Source organism: Psammomys obesus, unplaced genomic scaffold, assembly GCF_907164565.1.
Source record: "Psammomys obesus unplaced genomic scaffold, mPsaObe1.curated_primary_1811, whole genome shotgun sequence".
NCBI lineage: Eukaryota > Metazoa > Chordata > Mammalia > Rodentia > Muridae > Psammomys > Psammomys obesus.
Genome location: NW_026585742.1, coordinates 762,905 through 779,395, shown reverse-complemented (window position 1 = coordinate 779,395; position 16,491 = coordinate 762,905). Strand labels below are relative to the sequence as shown.

At 42.7% G+C, this 16,491-nt stretch overlaps 1 protein-coding gene across 2 annotated transcripts in view; it reads left to right on the top strand.

Annotated features, from left to right (window-relative positions):
- Cfap20dc (CFAP20 domain containing) overlaps positions 1 to 16,218 on the top strand; it is a 237,699-nt gene extending 221,481 nt beyond the window's left edge. For both annotated transcript variants that reach the window (XM_055599102.1, XM_055599101.1), the window contains exons 15-16: positions 551 to 645; positions 15,692 to 16,218. In XM_055599102.1, the coding sequence (XP_055455077.1) occupies positions 551 to 645; positions 15,692 to 15,804 (208 nt within the window). In that variant the 3' untranslated portion in view covers positions 15,805 to 16,218. The remainder of the gene's footprint in view (positions 1 to 550; positions 646 to 15,691) is intronic.
- The last annotated feature ends 273 nt before the right edge of the window (positions 16,219 to 16,491 follow it).

Genomic DNA, 16,491 nt, shown 5'->3' with positions numbered 1-16,491 from the left:
AGTTGCTCTCCCATCTCCACATGTGCAACATATGCCCACAAATAATTTTGTTAAAAAGTAGATACACTACATTTTCATGGCAATAATAATAAATTTTTATCATTTATTTTTTAGGGTTATAGTGTAATTACTCATTTCCCTCTTCCCTACCTACCTCCAATCCCTTCCATATACCTCTCCTTGCTCTCTTCCAGACTCATAGTCTCTTTTTTCGCATATATATATATTTATTTATATATTTATATACTAAACATTATACTAAATATTAGTCTGTATAATATTATTTGTATGTACATTCTCAGGATAACCAACAAGTATGAAGAGAAATTAATTCAAGGTTATGGTTTTAATCAAGCAACTCATTGGTTAAATGATCAACTCCTTATTGACCTCTTCACAAAACTGAGTATTAATTTCTCAACATTTTTCTTACTGAAACGTGAAGGAAGATAGCGTGTTCCTTTGTCAACCCCAGAGAAGTGAAAACCAAGGGAGAACACGATGTATGGGGCTGCAGCTGTGTTGCTCACTCGCTCTCTCTTCTCTTTAGAGACTGGTTGAACATGCTGAGCCCACCGATTGTCCCTCCCAGTCAGCAGCCGGCGGAGCAGCCTCAGGAGTCCTCTGCAAGTTTGAGTGGGCAAGGTAGGAATGCAAGAAAAGCTGTGTGTAAAAAGATAAGGTCACTTGCTACAGAGAGAGATCAGCCACTCTGAGACACCTCCGCCTTCATACTGGCCATCCAGGCTAGCAATGCAAACCGAGACCACCTGTGCCTCCCCTTTTAAGCAGTCCTGTACGAACTAGGTTACAGAGAACTCCGTCCTTCTGAAGGCTCACCCCAGGGCAGCACACAGTGATGTCTTCATCAGCCCCCATCTGATTTCCAGCTGTACCACTTACCACTGTGAGTTTTAGTTGCCACCTCTACGGTGCCTGCCCACGCTCGTAAAGATTCAGTGAGGTACAATATTTGAATCACTTAGCATGGTGGCTATCAAATGCTAGTGGGTGGTGTCAGAATAAAGCAGCCCCAGCCTCTTGGGACACTGGGATACAGCCATGCACTATGTGATGTTTTGGTCAGGACTGGACCTCACACATATGACACCTGTCCAAAAAGATTATAATAGAACTGGGAAATTCCTACTTCCTGGCGTCCTGTCATCACAGCCATTATAACATCATAGCAAGACTCATTACCCATGAGTTTGTGGGTTACTATAGTGTAAATATTCTGGACCAGCAGTGGTTAAAAGGATAGCACATGCAGGCTGGGTGGTGGTGGCACACGCCTTTAAACCCAGCACTCGGAGGTGGGGGCAGGCAGATATCTGTGAGTTCAAGGCCACCTTGGTCTACAGAGCGAGTTCTAGAACAGCCAATGCTACACAGAAAAACCCTGTCTTAAAAAACAAACAAAAAGAGTATATCACATATAATCACACACGGTACAGGAGGTATGATACTGAAGTGTCACTGGCTCATGTGCTTGCTGTACTATATTTCTACTCATTGTTTCAGAATGTTCTCCCACCTACTTAAGGATGTTTGTTGCAAGGCAGCCTGCCACGCCGCACCAGCAGCCTCATACATCCCCTGGGTGCTGTTTCTTGATCCCATCAGGAGACACCGCAAGTGATGGGGCTGTGCCATCTTGGCTTGCATAAATCAGCACTCTCTGTGGCATTCCCACACACACATGTACACGCGAGCGCACGCATACACACACACACACACACACGCACACACACACACCATTGCATTTCTCTGTATCACTGTGTGAGCCCATTGTGAAATGACTTTGCCTAGACACATTTTCCTTGGAGCAGAGATGCAGCCCTTTCACTGAGGTGAGGCCATGACATACCTACCAACAGTGCAAACATTGGTGGGAAATGAAATGAAAATCCCCTGGGCATTCCATTTGATGGTGAAGTCATGAAGAGGAGCCACTGGGTTTCAGTTAGGATCAGGGCCCCTGGATGTCAGGGATAGAAGGAAGAGGAAGACTCTTTGGGGTAGAGATGAAAGTCAGTTGTCAAAGTATCTGCTTATCATGTGTAAAACCTAGTGTGGGGACACACCTGTAATCAGAGCTCTCTTGAAGCACGGCCAGAGGATCAGGAGTTCAAAGTCATTCTCAGCTGGTTGCAAACTAGACTGTACTACATGACACTGTCTCAAAACGAAGAAACAAACAAAAGGTTTTTCTGGTGGTTTGAATGGCAGGGGTGGGAGGAAACTCAAGTTCATTCAAGTGCATAATTGGACTGACAAGTGAACCTCCAATAGAACTGAAACAATTTTCTAAGTTGAATTTTGAAGATGGACAGCAATGTATCTAAAGTTTTTTTAAAGTGAAACTAATATAAATTGCTCCAACAAAAGTGCCAGCCTCCCCCCTCCCCCGCTGCCCAGCTGCCCCAGGGAGGAAATGGAGCACCCGTTTTCCTTCAGGGGTAGAGAATTCAGAGTGAGAGCTCATACATCTGACTCGTACTCTGTGGCTGCCCAAGGGAAAGAGATGTCTCTGTGATTTACTGTTTGAACTAGATTGTGCCCCTCAAATTGGGAATCTTTTTAGAGGTGTACATTTATAATTACTTATGACAGAAAAATACAGTCTTGGCTGTCAGGAGGAGACCTTGCTGTGAGAAAACAAATAATATGTTATAGTAAGTGTCCTAAATAACCCTCGGGAACCAGAAGCCTGGTCCTTGAACAAAGGCACTGGATATATATATTAGTGATAAGTGGCTGGAAGGGCATCTTCAAGTCATCACGGCACCACTCAGTTCTGGCACTGGGAGCTCCAAAATGTGGAGGGTAAACAGAACTTCCGCTGAGGACAAAGTTCACAGATTCAGAGAGTAATAGAAACATGCTGGCCACTGTCAGCCCGATCAAGGGCAGGTGCTGCTGCCTGCCACCCTCCGTGTTTACCACTGCCCACGTCCCTCCTTCCTAGGCGCTTGTACTTAATATCTTCAGGAGGTAATGTTTACTGTTTGTTCACTCTCTCCTTCTCTGTTACGCGTGGGTGGTCTGTAGTTAATTAATACTATCAAAACTACTGTGTCTATTTGCTTAATCTTGCTATGGTAATGGTGAGATTTTAGGCATGCTATCACAATCTGTGCTTAACTGGTACACTGACATAGGGTTTCCATTTAATCCTGTAAAATATTTGTCAAAGAAAATAATGTTCAGGTTTCTAGGTAATATCATCAGAAGCAGAAGGCATGGCTGCAGCCATCTAGAACTCAGCCTGGGTTTCTGTTGCCATTCACTTACCACTTATGTGTCCTGAGTCGTTGTATTCAGCCCTCATACCACCATTGTGAGGCAAACAGCAAAAATATATATATTTCTCTTGAGAGTTCCTGTTCTATCTGAGAAATGAAACATCTCCAGGACTAAATAACTATGTTTTTAATGACAGAGAGAGAAAAAAGAGAATGAGACTTTTGGCTACCCGCCTGCCTATTCAAACTGGCTAGCCCCAGTTGACGATATTTAGGGCAAGGGTTGGACCTCCAGGCTATGGACCTCTCCACAGCTGGAATCTCTTCATGTAACCTGCCACTCTCTGGCCTGCCTGGAGTCTTATGGAGACAGTGTCCCATTCGCTGTGTTCTCTGTCTCCCTGTCTCTGCCTCTGTCTTTCTCTCTTTCTTTCTCAATTTGTTTACTCTTTCTTCTTTTTATTCCCAAGTAGCCCAAGTATGTAAGAGACTGCCAGCTTGCTAACTTGAGGACCCAGGCCCCCGAGCAGTTTCCGGCACATTTTCCAAATTCTTATAGAGAAACTTAACCCTGGGTTTCCTTCCTCATCCCTAGGTTCTATACATTTGGAAGATTTCTGAAATTTAAACATAAAGCCTTTACCTTATTTGTAAACTGTGAAAACTCACTTCAAAAGGAATCTCATCTAGAATCCCAGTATATAAAAGAGGTCAGAGGAGGATGTGTCTATTAAAGTCCTACCCTGGGACTCTGACAAATCAGTCACAAACTGGTTAGGTTTTTGCCTTAACTAGTGAATGACTTACCCAAAGGTCAAAATCCCAGTCAGAGCCCAGGCTAAGATGGGGCTTCTGCTGTCTCAGCATCTTTCTGCTGAACCACTTTATAGTTTATAAGTTGGCTTGGTTTGGTTTGGTTTGGTTTGGTTTGGTTTGGTTTGGTTTGGTTTGGTTTGGTTTGAAAGTTAGAGACATAGAGAAAAGGGATCATCCATCTTGACACTTCTGTGGCAAAAATAACAGTTAACAGTGATCTGTCTTTCTGTGTTCCAGGCCTTCATGTTTACATTGATTCTCACAGTAGCCTCTAAACTTTAGAGTGTAAAGTGGGTACTGTTATCACCCCTTCTACCACACAGTTCTCTGGGGATGTGCAGCAATGCCCTGGACCACTTCATCTCCTTCCCTGAAGGAGAAGCTCGTATGTACAGAGCAGCTGGGGGTAGGAATGCATCTGCACCACAGCGAACAGCATGAGGACCTGACCAATGTGTAATTCTAGAAGCCTTACCCGGACCATACAGAAGGATGCTGAGTGACATCTGGCCCTAAACCCAAGGTTCCTGTGTCTGCCTTGTTCAGTGGGAGTCTGTGTGCTCAGCCAGACCAGCTTCAGTATACAAACGCCACCGTGAGCAAGCTGTACACCTGGCAGAAACACTGTTGTGCTTAGAGATTTCTGTTCTGACCCCTGCCACCAACTGAACTGAACTGGCGGGCTCTTCATGCTTCCTCCTAGGCTGTAATATGCTTGTGGAATATCAATTACCACAAGCACAAGTGCCCTTCACACTTACTAAAAAAGTGTTTTCTCGGCACCCATGTAAAATGTAAAATGAGAAGCGAAGATTTCAGAACTTACTCAAAAAAACTACCAAGCTGACCTTTTGAAAATGAACCATACTTTGCTGGAAGAATAGTTGTCAATTTGTTTTTGACATTTGTTCCTTTACGGATATGACCCTTAAATTATTCATGCCTACCAGTTTCAACATGGAATGATAATCACCTCTCTCCTCAGCCTGTAGACCTCTCCGCAAGTCACAAAAATTTTGGAATAAGAAAGGCCTTCCAAGGGGTACTTGGAGTTGTCAGAGTCTCATAAAAATAACAGTCCTATGACAGTGTCACACAGGCCGTTCAGGCATTAGTTCCCAGGAGGCACAGATAGGCAGCAAACGCTTTTTTATGTATCATCAAATCACTAGTAAAGAACTCACAGAATTCTCACCACTACTTATAGACAGACAGACAGATGGACAGCCGGTGATCTGGCTGCCTGCTCACTATCAACAGAAGTATCCTTTCAAAGTTACTCTCTTTATAGCTACATACTGACTTCACCACATCTGTGGTACCTAGTGCCCACAGCAGTGCCCAGGACATAGTAAACACTCCACAAAGTTCTGATGAGTAGATGAGTGTTGGCTCCGTGGGAGACACAGGGCAATTTGAGCTAGCCTGTAGATTCTCTTAGGATCTATTTGCAATGCAAAGCATATTACAGACGTGGTAACTGGCGGTACTCAGCCAGCCCAGGCTGTATAATAAAACCCCTGTCTCTTTCCTTAAACCTTAATTGAGTTTATTTTGAATTCCAGAATCACAAACATATATTCTGTCTTGGGGCAGTAATATTGTTTTTAATATGTTCTTTGAGAATTTTTTTATGTTTTAAAAATTATAAATAAGTTTTTTCTACTGTGATTTTATTATCACAAAAATGTTAATCCAATGTACTCTGTGACATAGACTCCTTTTTATAAATTTATTTATTTTTTATAAACTAGAGTTTATTCATTTTGTATCCCAGCTGTAGCCCCCTCCTTCATCCCCTCTCAATCCCACTCTCAGTCCTCCCATGCCCCTCCCCAAGTCCACCAATATGGGAGTTCCTCCTCCCCTTCCCTCTGACCCTAGCCTATCAGGTCTCATCAGGACTGGCTGTATTGTCTTCCTCTATGGCCTGGTAAGGCTGCTCCCTTATCACAGGGAGGTGATCAAAGAGCCAGCCACTGAGTTCATAAAAGAGACAGTTCCTGTTCCCATTACTAGGGAAACCACTAGGAGACTAAGCTGCCCTGGGCTATGTCTGTGCAGGGGTTCTAGGTTATCGTGCATGATCCTTGATTGGGGTATCAGTCTCAGAAAAGACCCCTGTGCCTAGATTTTTTGGTCCGTTTTTCTCCTTGTGGAGCTCCTGTCCACTCCAGGTCTTTCTGTCTCCTCCTTCTTTCATAAGATTCCCTGCACTCTGCTCAAAGTTTGGCTATGAGTCTCAGCATCTGCTTTGATACCTTGCTGGTAGAGTCTTTCAAAGGCCCTCTGTGATGGGCTTCTACCCCGTTTCTTGTTTTCTCCCTCTTCCAATGTCCGACCTGTTTGCCTTTCTGAGTGAGGATTGAGCATCTTACCCGGGATCCTCCTTCTTGCTTAGCTTCTTTAGGTGTACAGATTTTAATATGTTTATCCTATAATATATGTCTAGTATCCACTTATAAGTGAGTATATATCATATGTGTCTTTCTGTTTCTGGGATACCTCACTCAGGATGATCTTTTCTAGTTCCCACCATTTGCCTGCAAATTTCATGATTTTCTTGTTTTTAATTGCTGAATTGTATTCCATTGTGTAAATGTACCACAATTTCTGTATCCATTCCTCAGTTGAGGGGCATCTGGGTTGTTTCCAGCTTCTGGCTATTACAAATAAAGCTGCTACAAACATGGTTGAGCAAATGTCCTTGTTGTATATTTGAGCATATTTTGGATATATGCCTAGGAGTGCTATAGTTAGATCTTGAAGAAGCACTATTCTTATTTGTCTGAGAAAGTGCCAGATTGATTTCCAAAGTGGTGGTACAAGTTTACATTCCACCAGCAAAGGCGGAGGGTTCCTCTTTCTCCACATCCTCTCCAGCATGTGTTGTCACCTGAGTTTTTGATCTTAGCCATTCTGATGGTTGTAAGGTAAAATCTCAGGGTCATTTTGATTTGCATTTCCCTGATGACTAAAGATGTTGAGCATTTCTTTTAAGTGTTTCTCAGACATTCGATATTCCTCTATCGAGAATTCTGTTTAGCTCATTAAAATGGATTCATTAAAAAATGAATCCATTTTTTAATTGGATTACTTGATTTGTTGCTTTTTAACTTCTTGAATTCTTTATGTATTCTGGATATTAGCCCTCTGTCAGATATAGGTTGGTAAAGATCCTTTCACAGTATGTAGGCTGTCATTTTGTTCTGAGAACAGTGCCCTTTGCTTTACAGAAGCTTTTCATTTTCATGAGATCCCATTTATTGATTGTTGCTCTTAGAGCCTGTGCTGTTGGTGTTCTGTTCAGGAAGTTGTCTCCTGTGCCAATGAGTTCTAGGCTCTTCCCCACTTCTTTCTTCTAAAAGATTTAGTGTGTCTGGTTTTATGTTGAGCTCTTTGATCCACTTGGACTTTAGTTTTGTGCAGGGTGATAAATATGGATCTGTTTGCATTTTTTTCTACATGTAGACATCCAGTTAGACCAGTACCATTTGTTGAAGGTGCTGTCTTTTTTCTATTGTATGGTTTTGGCTTCTCTGTCAAAAATCAATTATCTGTAGGTGTGTGGGTTTATTTCTGGGTCTTCTATTAGATTCTGTTGATCCACCATTCTGTTTCTATGCTACTGCTGTGCATTTTTTAGTGCTATTGCTCTGTAGTACAGCTTGAGATCAGGGATGGAGATACCTCCAGCCAATCTGTTGTTGTACAGGATTGTTTTAGCAATTCTGGGTTTTTTGTTTTTCTATATAAAATTGAGAATTGTTCTTTCAAGGTCTATAAAGAATTGTGTTGGTATTTTAATGGAAATTGCATTGAATCTGTAGATTGCTTTTGGCAGGATGGACATTTTCACTATGTTAATTCTACTGATCCATGAGCATGGGAAATCTATCCACCTTCTGATATCTTCTTCGATTTCTTTCTTCAGAGACTTGAAGTTTTTCAAACAATCCTTTCACTTGCTTGGTTAGTCTTTGAGAATTTTATACAATGAGTTTTGATCATACTCACCTCCCTCCCACAACTCCTCCCAGATCCACCTCCCACCCACATTTGTGGCTTTTATTTTTCCCAAGGCCAATTTGTGCTACCAAGATATTCTTAGATGTGTGGGCGTCCTCTAGAATGCAGTTGACTTTTCAGGGGCCATGCTCTTTGAAATAACTGACTCTTTCAAGACTTAAGAGGAAACAAAGGAATCACAGAGCTGACCTCCCCCCAAAAGAGGGGATGTAAAACTGGCGATGTAAAAATAATAATAGAAGCTTAGTAAGATACTATAGTTTGCCTGGCATGATGTGGAATTTTTCTGTTACCACAGCACTGACCAGTCCATCATGTCCTACATGACAGTGAGGTTAGGAGAGTAGCCTGTGTCGCACACCCACACATGAAGGAGTGCAGAGCCACAGGCCTGACCTTCAGTGACCTGACCCACACTGTGGTGCTACCTCAGAATGCCTACTGCAGGTAGAAAGAACCAATAAGTGACAGATCTACTCTTATGGCTTTTAATCTAGTAAGCTCTCTTCCTGTGAATCTTTCTGGATTCAGTAGTTATCTTCAAGGTTGGGAGGGAAGGAGCAGAGGTCCACCTTGGATATATACCTCAGCAGTTGTCTGCCTTGCTTAGTGAGACATGTTTTTCATCCTCATAGTCTTGCCAGGCCAGCAGGAGTCTGCCTGTTTCCCCCTCCCAAACACTGAGATGACGGGTTCTAACAGTGAAACTTGGGTCTTTGTGCTTTCCATGCAAGTATTTTACCAGGCAAACTGTCCCTCCAGTTTTCAATAGTCCTTTTAACATTCTGTTTAGACCCCCAGTTCAACCCTCAGCTTATAAAATGATTCATGGTTTTCCTATGACCTTCTTGAAGGTAGTGTCCCTACCGCTTCTGTGAGTCCACCAAGCACCATTTGAGAGATGTTTTCTCTTAAACCCTTTTCAGGGGCCAGGGCTGTCTCCTCTGTAGAAGCCAGAGGTTCTGAGATAGCAACATTTTCACTACTGAAGGAGGCAGCACCTACCTTTCAGGAATATAAGTGAAGAATACAAGAGAAATGTTAACATATTGCTGAGTCCAAAGCTCTCTAGACCCTCTTGTAGAACCACATATACTTATAAGGTACCACCTGCACTCCAGAAGGATATACCCAACATGGAGGCCCAGCTTCCCTTGCTGGCCAGAAGTCATGTTTCTATGAAGCTGTGGGCTCTGCAGGCTACAAACATGTGGCTAGGAGCCACCCTCCCATGTGACAAGCCACAATTATAATAGAGACAACCTGAAAGGAATAAAGTTACAATAACCCCTGATTAAACATCCAAGTCCCACAATATGACCCTCAAATGGCATCTTCCAAATAAAACATACTCACCTGTCAACACAAAGGATATTTGGTTCCCAGTGGCACCTGGGAACCAATCATGGCATGTGACCTGCCTTCCAAAAGCAATACAGCTTTCTAGTGGAAGAGCTTTTACATCCTTCCAACTCCACCCTTGATCTTCTAGCTTCCTCCACTCTGAAGGCACCGGTTTGCTGAAGACTAAAACTGAGTGCTTCACAGGAGACCTCCCAGATGCTGGTGCACATGAATTCCTCCCTCCTCTGAGGGCTGTGGCAAAAGACTCTCTAAACTGTGCTCAGCAGAATCTTATCACAAATGTCATCTTTACTGATTCTCAGGCATTCCGCTCCACACAGTGACCCCCTAACTGGTAAATCAGCTAACAATAGTGTATTGGTGTGCACATAAAAATACAGTCAGTCATTCCTTAGGATCTATAGGAGGGAACATGCATTAATTTTCTTTTTAATTCTAGAGACAGCATCAGAAAAATCGAAAATCAAGTAGAGTGTCTTGATTCTGAGATTTTAAATCTGATAAAGTGGTACCCTTCATTTATTTTCAAGCATTAAGCCTTAGCTTGCACATACAGGTTTTCTATTATCCACAGTTAAAATGCATTAAATATAGATAATTAAACATTTCTGTTAATTGGCTCTCAAAGGTGAACTCAAGGGGTCATTTCCCCGAGCTGATCTGACTGAGGGAGGGCAGCCACTATTGCTGCATTCAGTCTGACTCTGCTGGGCTTTCTTCTCTTATTGCCATGAACCAATTTCAAAGGAGATGAGGCTGAAAGTTTGCAAATAGATTATTATCTGAAAGGTAATTTTATTTCAGTAGAAATGGCTTTGTTATAGGGAGAAGAGTAAAAATGCAATTTGGACCCCTGTCCAGATGCTCTGAGCCCGGTAGCAGAAAATGGTTTTATTTGTTAATTTGTCCTTTTGGAGTTCCTATAGCCAGTCTTTAAATAGAGCAATTTAGCATTTTCAGGAAAAAAAAAATTTTTTAAACTCTGCAGTATCCGAGAATATAATTGAAAATTACCCCATACCCATGCAGGATAATTACCTTTCAAAACATTCCCCAACACTTGACATCATAGTGGCAATCGCTTAATGATATTATAATTTCATTAAGCAGAGATTCCTATGGCAAAATGATTAAGTTGGAGGCCTCACAAATTAAATTACAATGAAATGCAAGTTTAAAGCACTTATTTCAATGTGAGATTATCCATAAGCTCACCCAATTTTTGTATGAATACCATTGTTGATAGTTTTAAAATTCATCCCTTTAAAGCTTTGATACTAAAACCCACAAAACTATGTTAGGCCCATGGTTCCAATGCAGGAAGCTCACATTCTGCGGTTGTGTTATCAAGACGAATGCATTTATATGGCAGTTCCTGCTTTGGGTTATCTGCATTGTATAGGAAAAGCTTTGCTAATGAATTGGACTCACGTTAATCCCTTTACAGTTGAGTAATAAAGACCCTGAGCCCATCACAGAGGTTGTTTCCATCTTGGAAGATCCCCAGCTGGTGGTAAAATGTATTGAGTTTTCCAGTTTAACAGCACTGGCTTACACTGTTACATTGTTTCAGTGCAGGCACAGGACACACTGAACGCTAAAAACAGGCCACTGTTCTCTTGAAGGTTGGTCTAACCAACGCATTAGTAGCAAAGACCAGAAATTACAAGCACTCATGATTCACCGTTAACCTCGTGAGTTATGAGTTTCATATTATATTTGATAGAAAAATTTGTTTTTCTCTTTGAAATGAAATGGCTTTTTTGTTTTGTTTTTTGTTTGTTTTGGTATACAGACTTTTAATCAAGGATGAATTTGTCTTAGTGTCCTATATAAACTAATTGGGAACTTTTAATTTCATTCAAACTCATTGTACTTTTTTTCTCCTCCCTCTCGCAGTAGTAGAAATCAAGCAGAAACCGTTTGGGTGACCAAGTAAGTTATAAGGAATATACTTCCCTCATGTCCAGTTCCTTAGCCCATGTCCTCTATAATGATGAGTGTCTTTGTTAAGTTCTGTTGCTGTGATAAAGTCCATGACCAAAAGCAGCTGAGGGAGGAAAGGGTCTGTTTGAGCATACACCAGTCCATCACTGAGGGACATCAGAGCAGGAGCCTGAAGGCAGGAGTTGCTGCAGTGGCTGTGGAGGAGTGTTGCTGACTGGCTTGCTCTCCATTGCTTGTTCAGCCTGCTTTGTTATAGCACCCAGGACCACCAGGCCAGGGGTTGCACTGCCCACCGTGAGCTTGGCCCTCCCACATCAGTCATCAGTCAAGAAAATAACTCCAGGTTTACCCACAGGCTTATCTGGTAAGAGCATTTTCTCAGTTGAAGTCCCCTCTTCACAAGTAACCCTAGCTTAATAAAACTCGCTGGAATAAAACCAGTCCGTACAATGTTGATAGCATTTGTTGAGAACTCATTGTATGCTGAGTGTAATCTTCCTTGAGGCCCACTGTATACATGGCAGGTACTAGTAATACCCCAACTCACACAAAATAGAGGCTCAGCAGGGAATTTTCCCAATGTCCCTCAGCTTCAGTGAGGTAGAAGTGGGATACGGAGCCATCTCCACCTTGTCCAAATGTCTTACCACCTGTCTCTACACAGCCTTTGGTTCATGCTTAACCACTTTGATACATATGAATTACTAAAAATATATAGCATTTTCTGGACTATTTTCTAATAGTCCATAATTTATCTCGTTAACAGCCTAAATGGTAATGACCACCATTTACTGAACAACTACTATGTGCACTGAACTGTGCATATTATCACATCTCCAACTTAGACTTCCACAAAGCCCATGGCAGTGACATTTTGATCACCATTTTATAAACTATGAAATCAAGGCCCAAAGAGGCAGGTGGACCTGCAGCTTGTCACCATTCAGGCAACCATTCCCATCCCAGGGATGCTGGAATTTGGAGAATCATAGGTATTTTTAGCCCTTCTGAAGAAGCAATGCCCAGTTAACCCCTTAGCCTTTACCGGCTTCTTTGTTTGGTAAGGTTTAAGCCACATCCATTGGAAAGCAACTTTCAGCCTCTACACAAGAAAGAAACAGGACAAAAGCAAAGCCTTAGGGGCCATCCTTAATGCAACAAAAAGAGAAGGCAATATTCCTTCTCCAATCTCCTGTTCATTAAAAATTGTGCCAAGTACCCAGGTTGGCTACCACTGTTAATCCAATGTGGTTGGCAGCAAAGTCCTGTCACACTTCAAGGATATAAACCCTGGTAGTCCAAGGTCACAGAAGCTCTTCAGAGGGCCATTGTATTCGGTCCTTTGCAGGATGTATATTCCTCTACAAAATTCTATACAAGTATTAGCCCAGCCTTCGCCCTCCTTAGAAGACATTTCCATTTACAGGTCAGTATTAATGCTAAGAGAATTTCTCCTCGTTCTGAGTCAAAATAGACTTCCCTAGAGCCCTCTTGCCTCCTCCTGGAACCCCGGCAAATCCTCGGAACTGCTCAGGCCTACGCCACCCCTCATCTTTAAGGCCGGAAGGGCTAATGCCTTGTCACCAAGCTTGCTCTTTTCCTTTGGGCTTATTGAACTCATTACCCCTCGTCTCCGTGTACTCTGTCATATTCACCGGTAGGTTTTGAAATATGAGAAGTCAAATTTCTTCCTCTCCCGAATTGATATTTGAAAATGTAGGACACCTTTACATTTTTCTAGTCTATCTCATGTCTAAATTCCCAATTAAATGTGTGATTCCACACCCTTCACAAAAACATCAAGCATGGTGTTAAAAGCTAAATTTGGGCACATTAAGATTTTAAAGAGTTTATTTGATCAGACAAGAACTCATGCATTGGTCACCACCAATTTGCAACCAGGTGGGCTCAAGTGAGAGCAAGAGAGGAAACTTTGACATGTGTCCTTGAAAGTTAGACCAAGAACATACATGTGATGGAAGAGGCAGCCAGTTTGAGGATGGTTAGGCAGTTTTTTGGCAGCAGGCACAAGTCCTGTTTGTTTATATACTGAGCTGGGGCTTTGGTAGGAATCCAGGGCACTGGAGCAAGCTCAGATTAATAGCTTGTCAATTAATTTTTACAAGTGTATATAAGAAGGGACACTGAGCTTAAGCCTCATTACTTGGCTTTGTCCCAAACTGTACCCCTGAATCACCACCAGGCAACTTCAGATGAGCTATTTCCTTTGCAGGCCTCAGCTTCCTCATCTGCAAAATGAATACCCTAACTCCTGCCTACTCTACCCTGGCAAGATTGACTAAGGGGCAGGGCAGATTCATCCGTTCTTCTTGTAAAGACTGTTGGTGCAGAATTCAGCTCACAAGAGCCAAGCCATCACACAGTTACTACAAAGTCCCTAGGAAGAAACGTGCTTCTTATACTCGTTTGTGCCTGGCACCCGGCTCTGTCTGGCTCTAGGCCATGTTAAAGTCAGGTGGTAACAAGAAAGGTGGGCAGGTGGTACCAAGAAGGGTGGGCTGCCGAGTGGCCTCAAAGCCTCACTCATCACGTGGGCATAAGCCTGCGGTCCTAACTCCAGTTTGCCAGTGTCCTGGTGGTGAATGTGACAGCTTGCTCTGATTTTGCTGGGTAAAAATGCAAGCCTCCCTCCACCACCTGATTGTACCATGAGCAGTAGCATTTAAGATCATGGGCTTTATGCATTTTGTTTTATTTATTTTATTTTATTTTATTTTATTTTTGACATCAGGGTAGTGCTGTATCTAGGCTGGTCTAGAACTCATGGCTCACCCCACTCCCCCTGATTATAGTTCTGTGTCCACCCTAGGAAGATCATAGGCTTTTATTTATGCCTTCGAGAAGCAGTTTGGGGGCCTGGGAAAACTGCTCAGTCAGTAAGGTGCCTGCTACACAAGCATGAGGACTGTGTCCACATCCCGGCAGCCACAGGAAAAGCCAAGAATGAGAGTTTACATCCACTGCCAGCACTGGAAGCTGGAGATGAGAGGACCCTGAAGCTCACTGGCCAGTCAGTCCAGCCAACTCAGTCAGCTTCTAGTTCAGGGAAGGGTGCTCCCTGTCTACCAACATAAGATGAAGCACAGTTGAGCATGCCAGCAGACATTGATCGCTGTCCCCCATTCAGTGCACACATACTCAAGCATGCATATACCCATGAACCATTCACGGTTTTACTGAACCTCTGTCACTTCCAAATCTTTTTCTTATGCTTACTACCCAACCCTTTGGAAATCAACCTTGATGAACTCACAGCCCACGCTTGTCTTTGATCCTTAGTGGGCTGAGCTCATAAAAATTAAAATGTCCTAAATACCTCTTTCTCACTCAGAAGTGAAGACACAGACTCAGGACTCAAAATACCAAAGTCTTTGATGCCACTGGACTCACAAAGGAGCTCAGAAAGTATTTTTCTAAAACATTTTTAATTGTGTACTACTTATTGGAAAGTCTGCTAATGATTTAGGTAATGGGTGTTCCCTCCGCTCAGGCCATCATCTATATCCCACTGAGCTTAGACGTTCCTATCACAAAGAAAACCATAGACCACCTAACATGTTTTCTGTTTTATGGATCTTAGATTTGTAAATGGCATCATTCAAAGGCACAGTTGTTTGGTAGCCACTTGGGGACAAAATGAATAAAGACTCTCTATTTGGCTTGGACCCACACTGCTCTGCTTTTGACACAGCTCTGGCACATACGGCAGTTGCTTTTTGGATATCATCCGCATTTCCTGAGGCTGATGCACATGACTGCCATTTTATCCTTTTCCTTTCAAGCTCTTCTCTGTACCATTTTAGTTTTGCATCTTTTATTTTATGTGTAGAGTGTTTTGCCCACACGGATATCTATGAGCCAACTGTGTATAGTGCCCAAGGAAGCCAGAAGAGGGCATTGGATAGCCTGGGACTGGGTTACCACAGGAAGTATGAGCTGCCATGTAGGTGCTGGGAATAAAATCCGGATTCTGTCTGAAAGCAACCAGTGTTCTTAACCACTGCGTCATCTTTCCAGCCCCAAGTTTACTCTTTATCCATCATTGTGGGGCTGGCCCTTTGAGTGCCTGTTTCTTCTCAAACTTGCACTGCTTGCATAAATCCAGGAGTTCCTAGCCTGTTTCTCCTTTCCAGCCTAACGTTGCCTGAATAGAGAAGATCTCCTGAGCGAGGTAGTGATCCCTGCCCCGACTCCCTTCTGAGTGGGCTTTAGGAATTCTGGGCCAGGCCAATAGCTAATGTGTTTGTGGTTCCTCTTGCCCACAGGTGAGGAGGACCCAAGTGTGGAAGAAGATGAGGAAGTGCTGACTCTGTTGTACGACCCGTGTCTCAACTGCTACTTTGACCCCCAGACTGGAAAATACTATGAGTTGGTCTAGCTCCCGCCTCCAGGACTGGAGATGACCCTGGTCACTGCAGATGATCGTGACAGCAACATCAAGTCCACAGTAGGCTCCGTGGACCTGGGTGTTGGGCAGGGGCTCCCAAGGAGTCTAAAGGAACGGAGAGAAGAGCTCTGTAAATAATATTCAATGTTAAGTAGGTCTGCATTCTCTTTGTAGCTGTGTGTACGTGGCTTTAAAACTTGTGAAGGAATTAATACAGGCACCATATTTTAGGTTTAAAATTTGTTCTTAGTTGTTAATTCCAGTCCTCTAATTCTCATTCCGTATATGTTATGTAACCAAATTAAGAATTACTCATTCAAATTTTTCCAGTGTTAATCTATAATAAATGATGGCTTGATACACTATAGGAAGTATGTTCTTGTTTAAAAGATGTCTGAAACCTTTTTAAGGTTTGTTTGTATTAAAAATAAAATATGGTGGCCTTTGGCCACTTTTTTCATCCAGTTGTCTTTACCAGGTTATTCCTAGGCAACTTGTCAGTTTTTTAGACTCTTAGGAAACATGAGCTGATCAGATCTAATGATCAGGTTGTGTGGGTGCAGGCCCCACTATGTCTTTTCAGTTCTAGCTCCTCCAGAGTTTGCTGAGATCACAGCGTTGTTAATCATCAGGCTGCTTAGCACTGTGCTTCGCTTTACTGCTCTTCACTTTTACTGC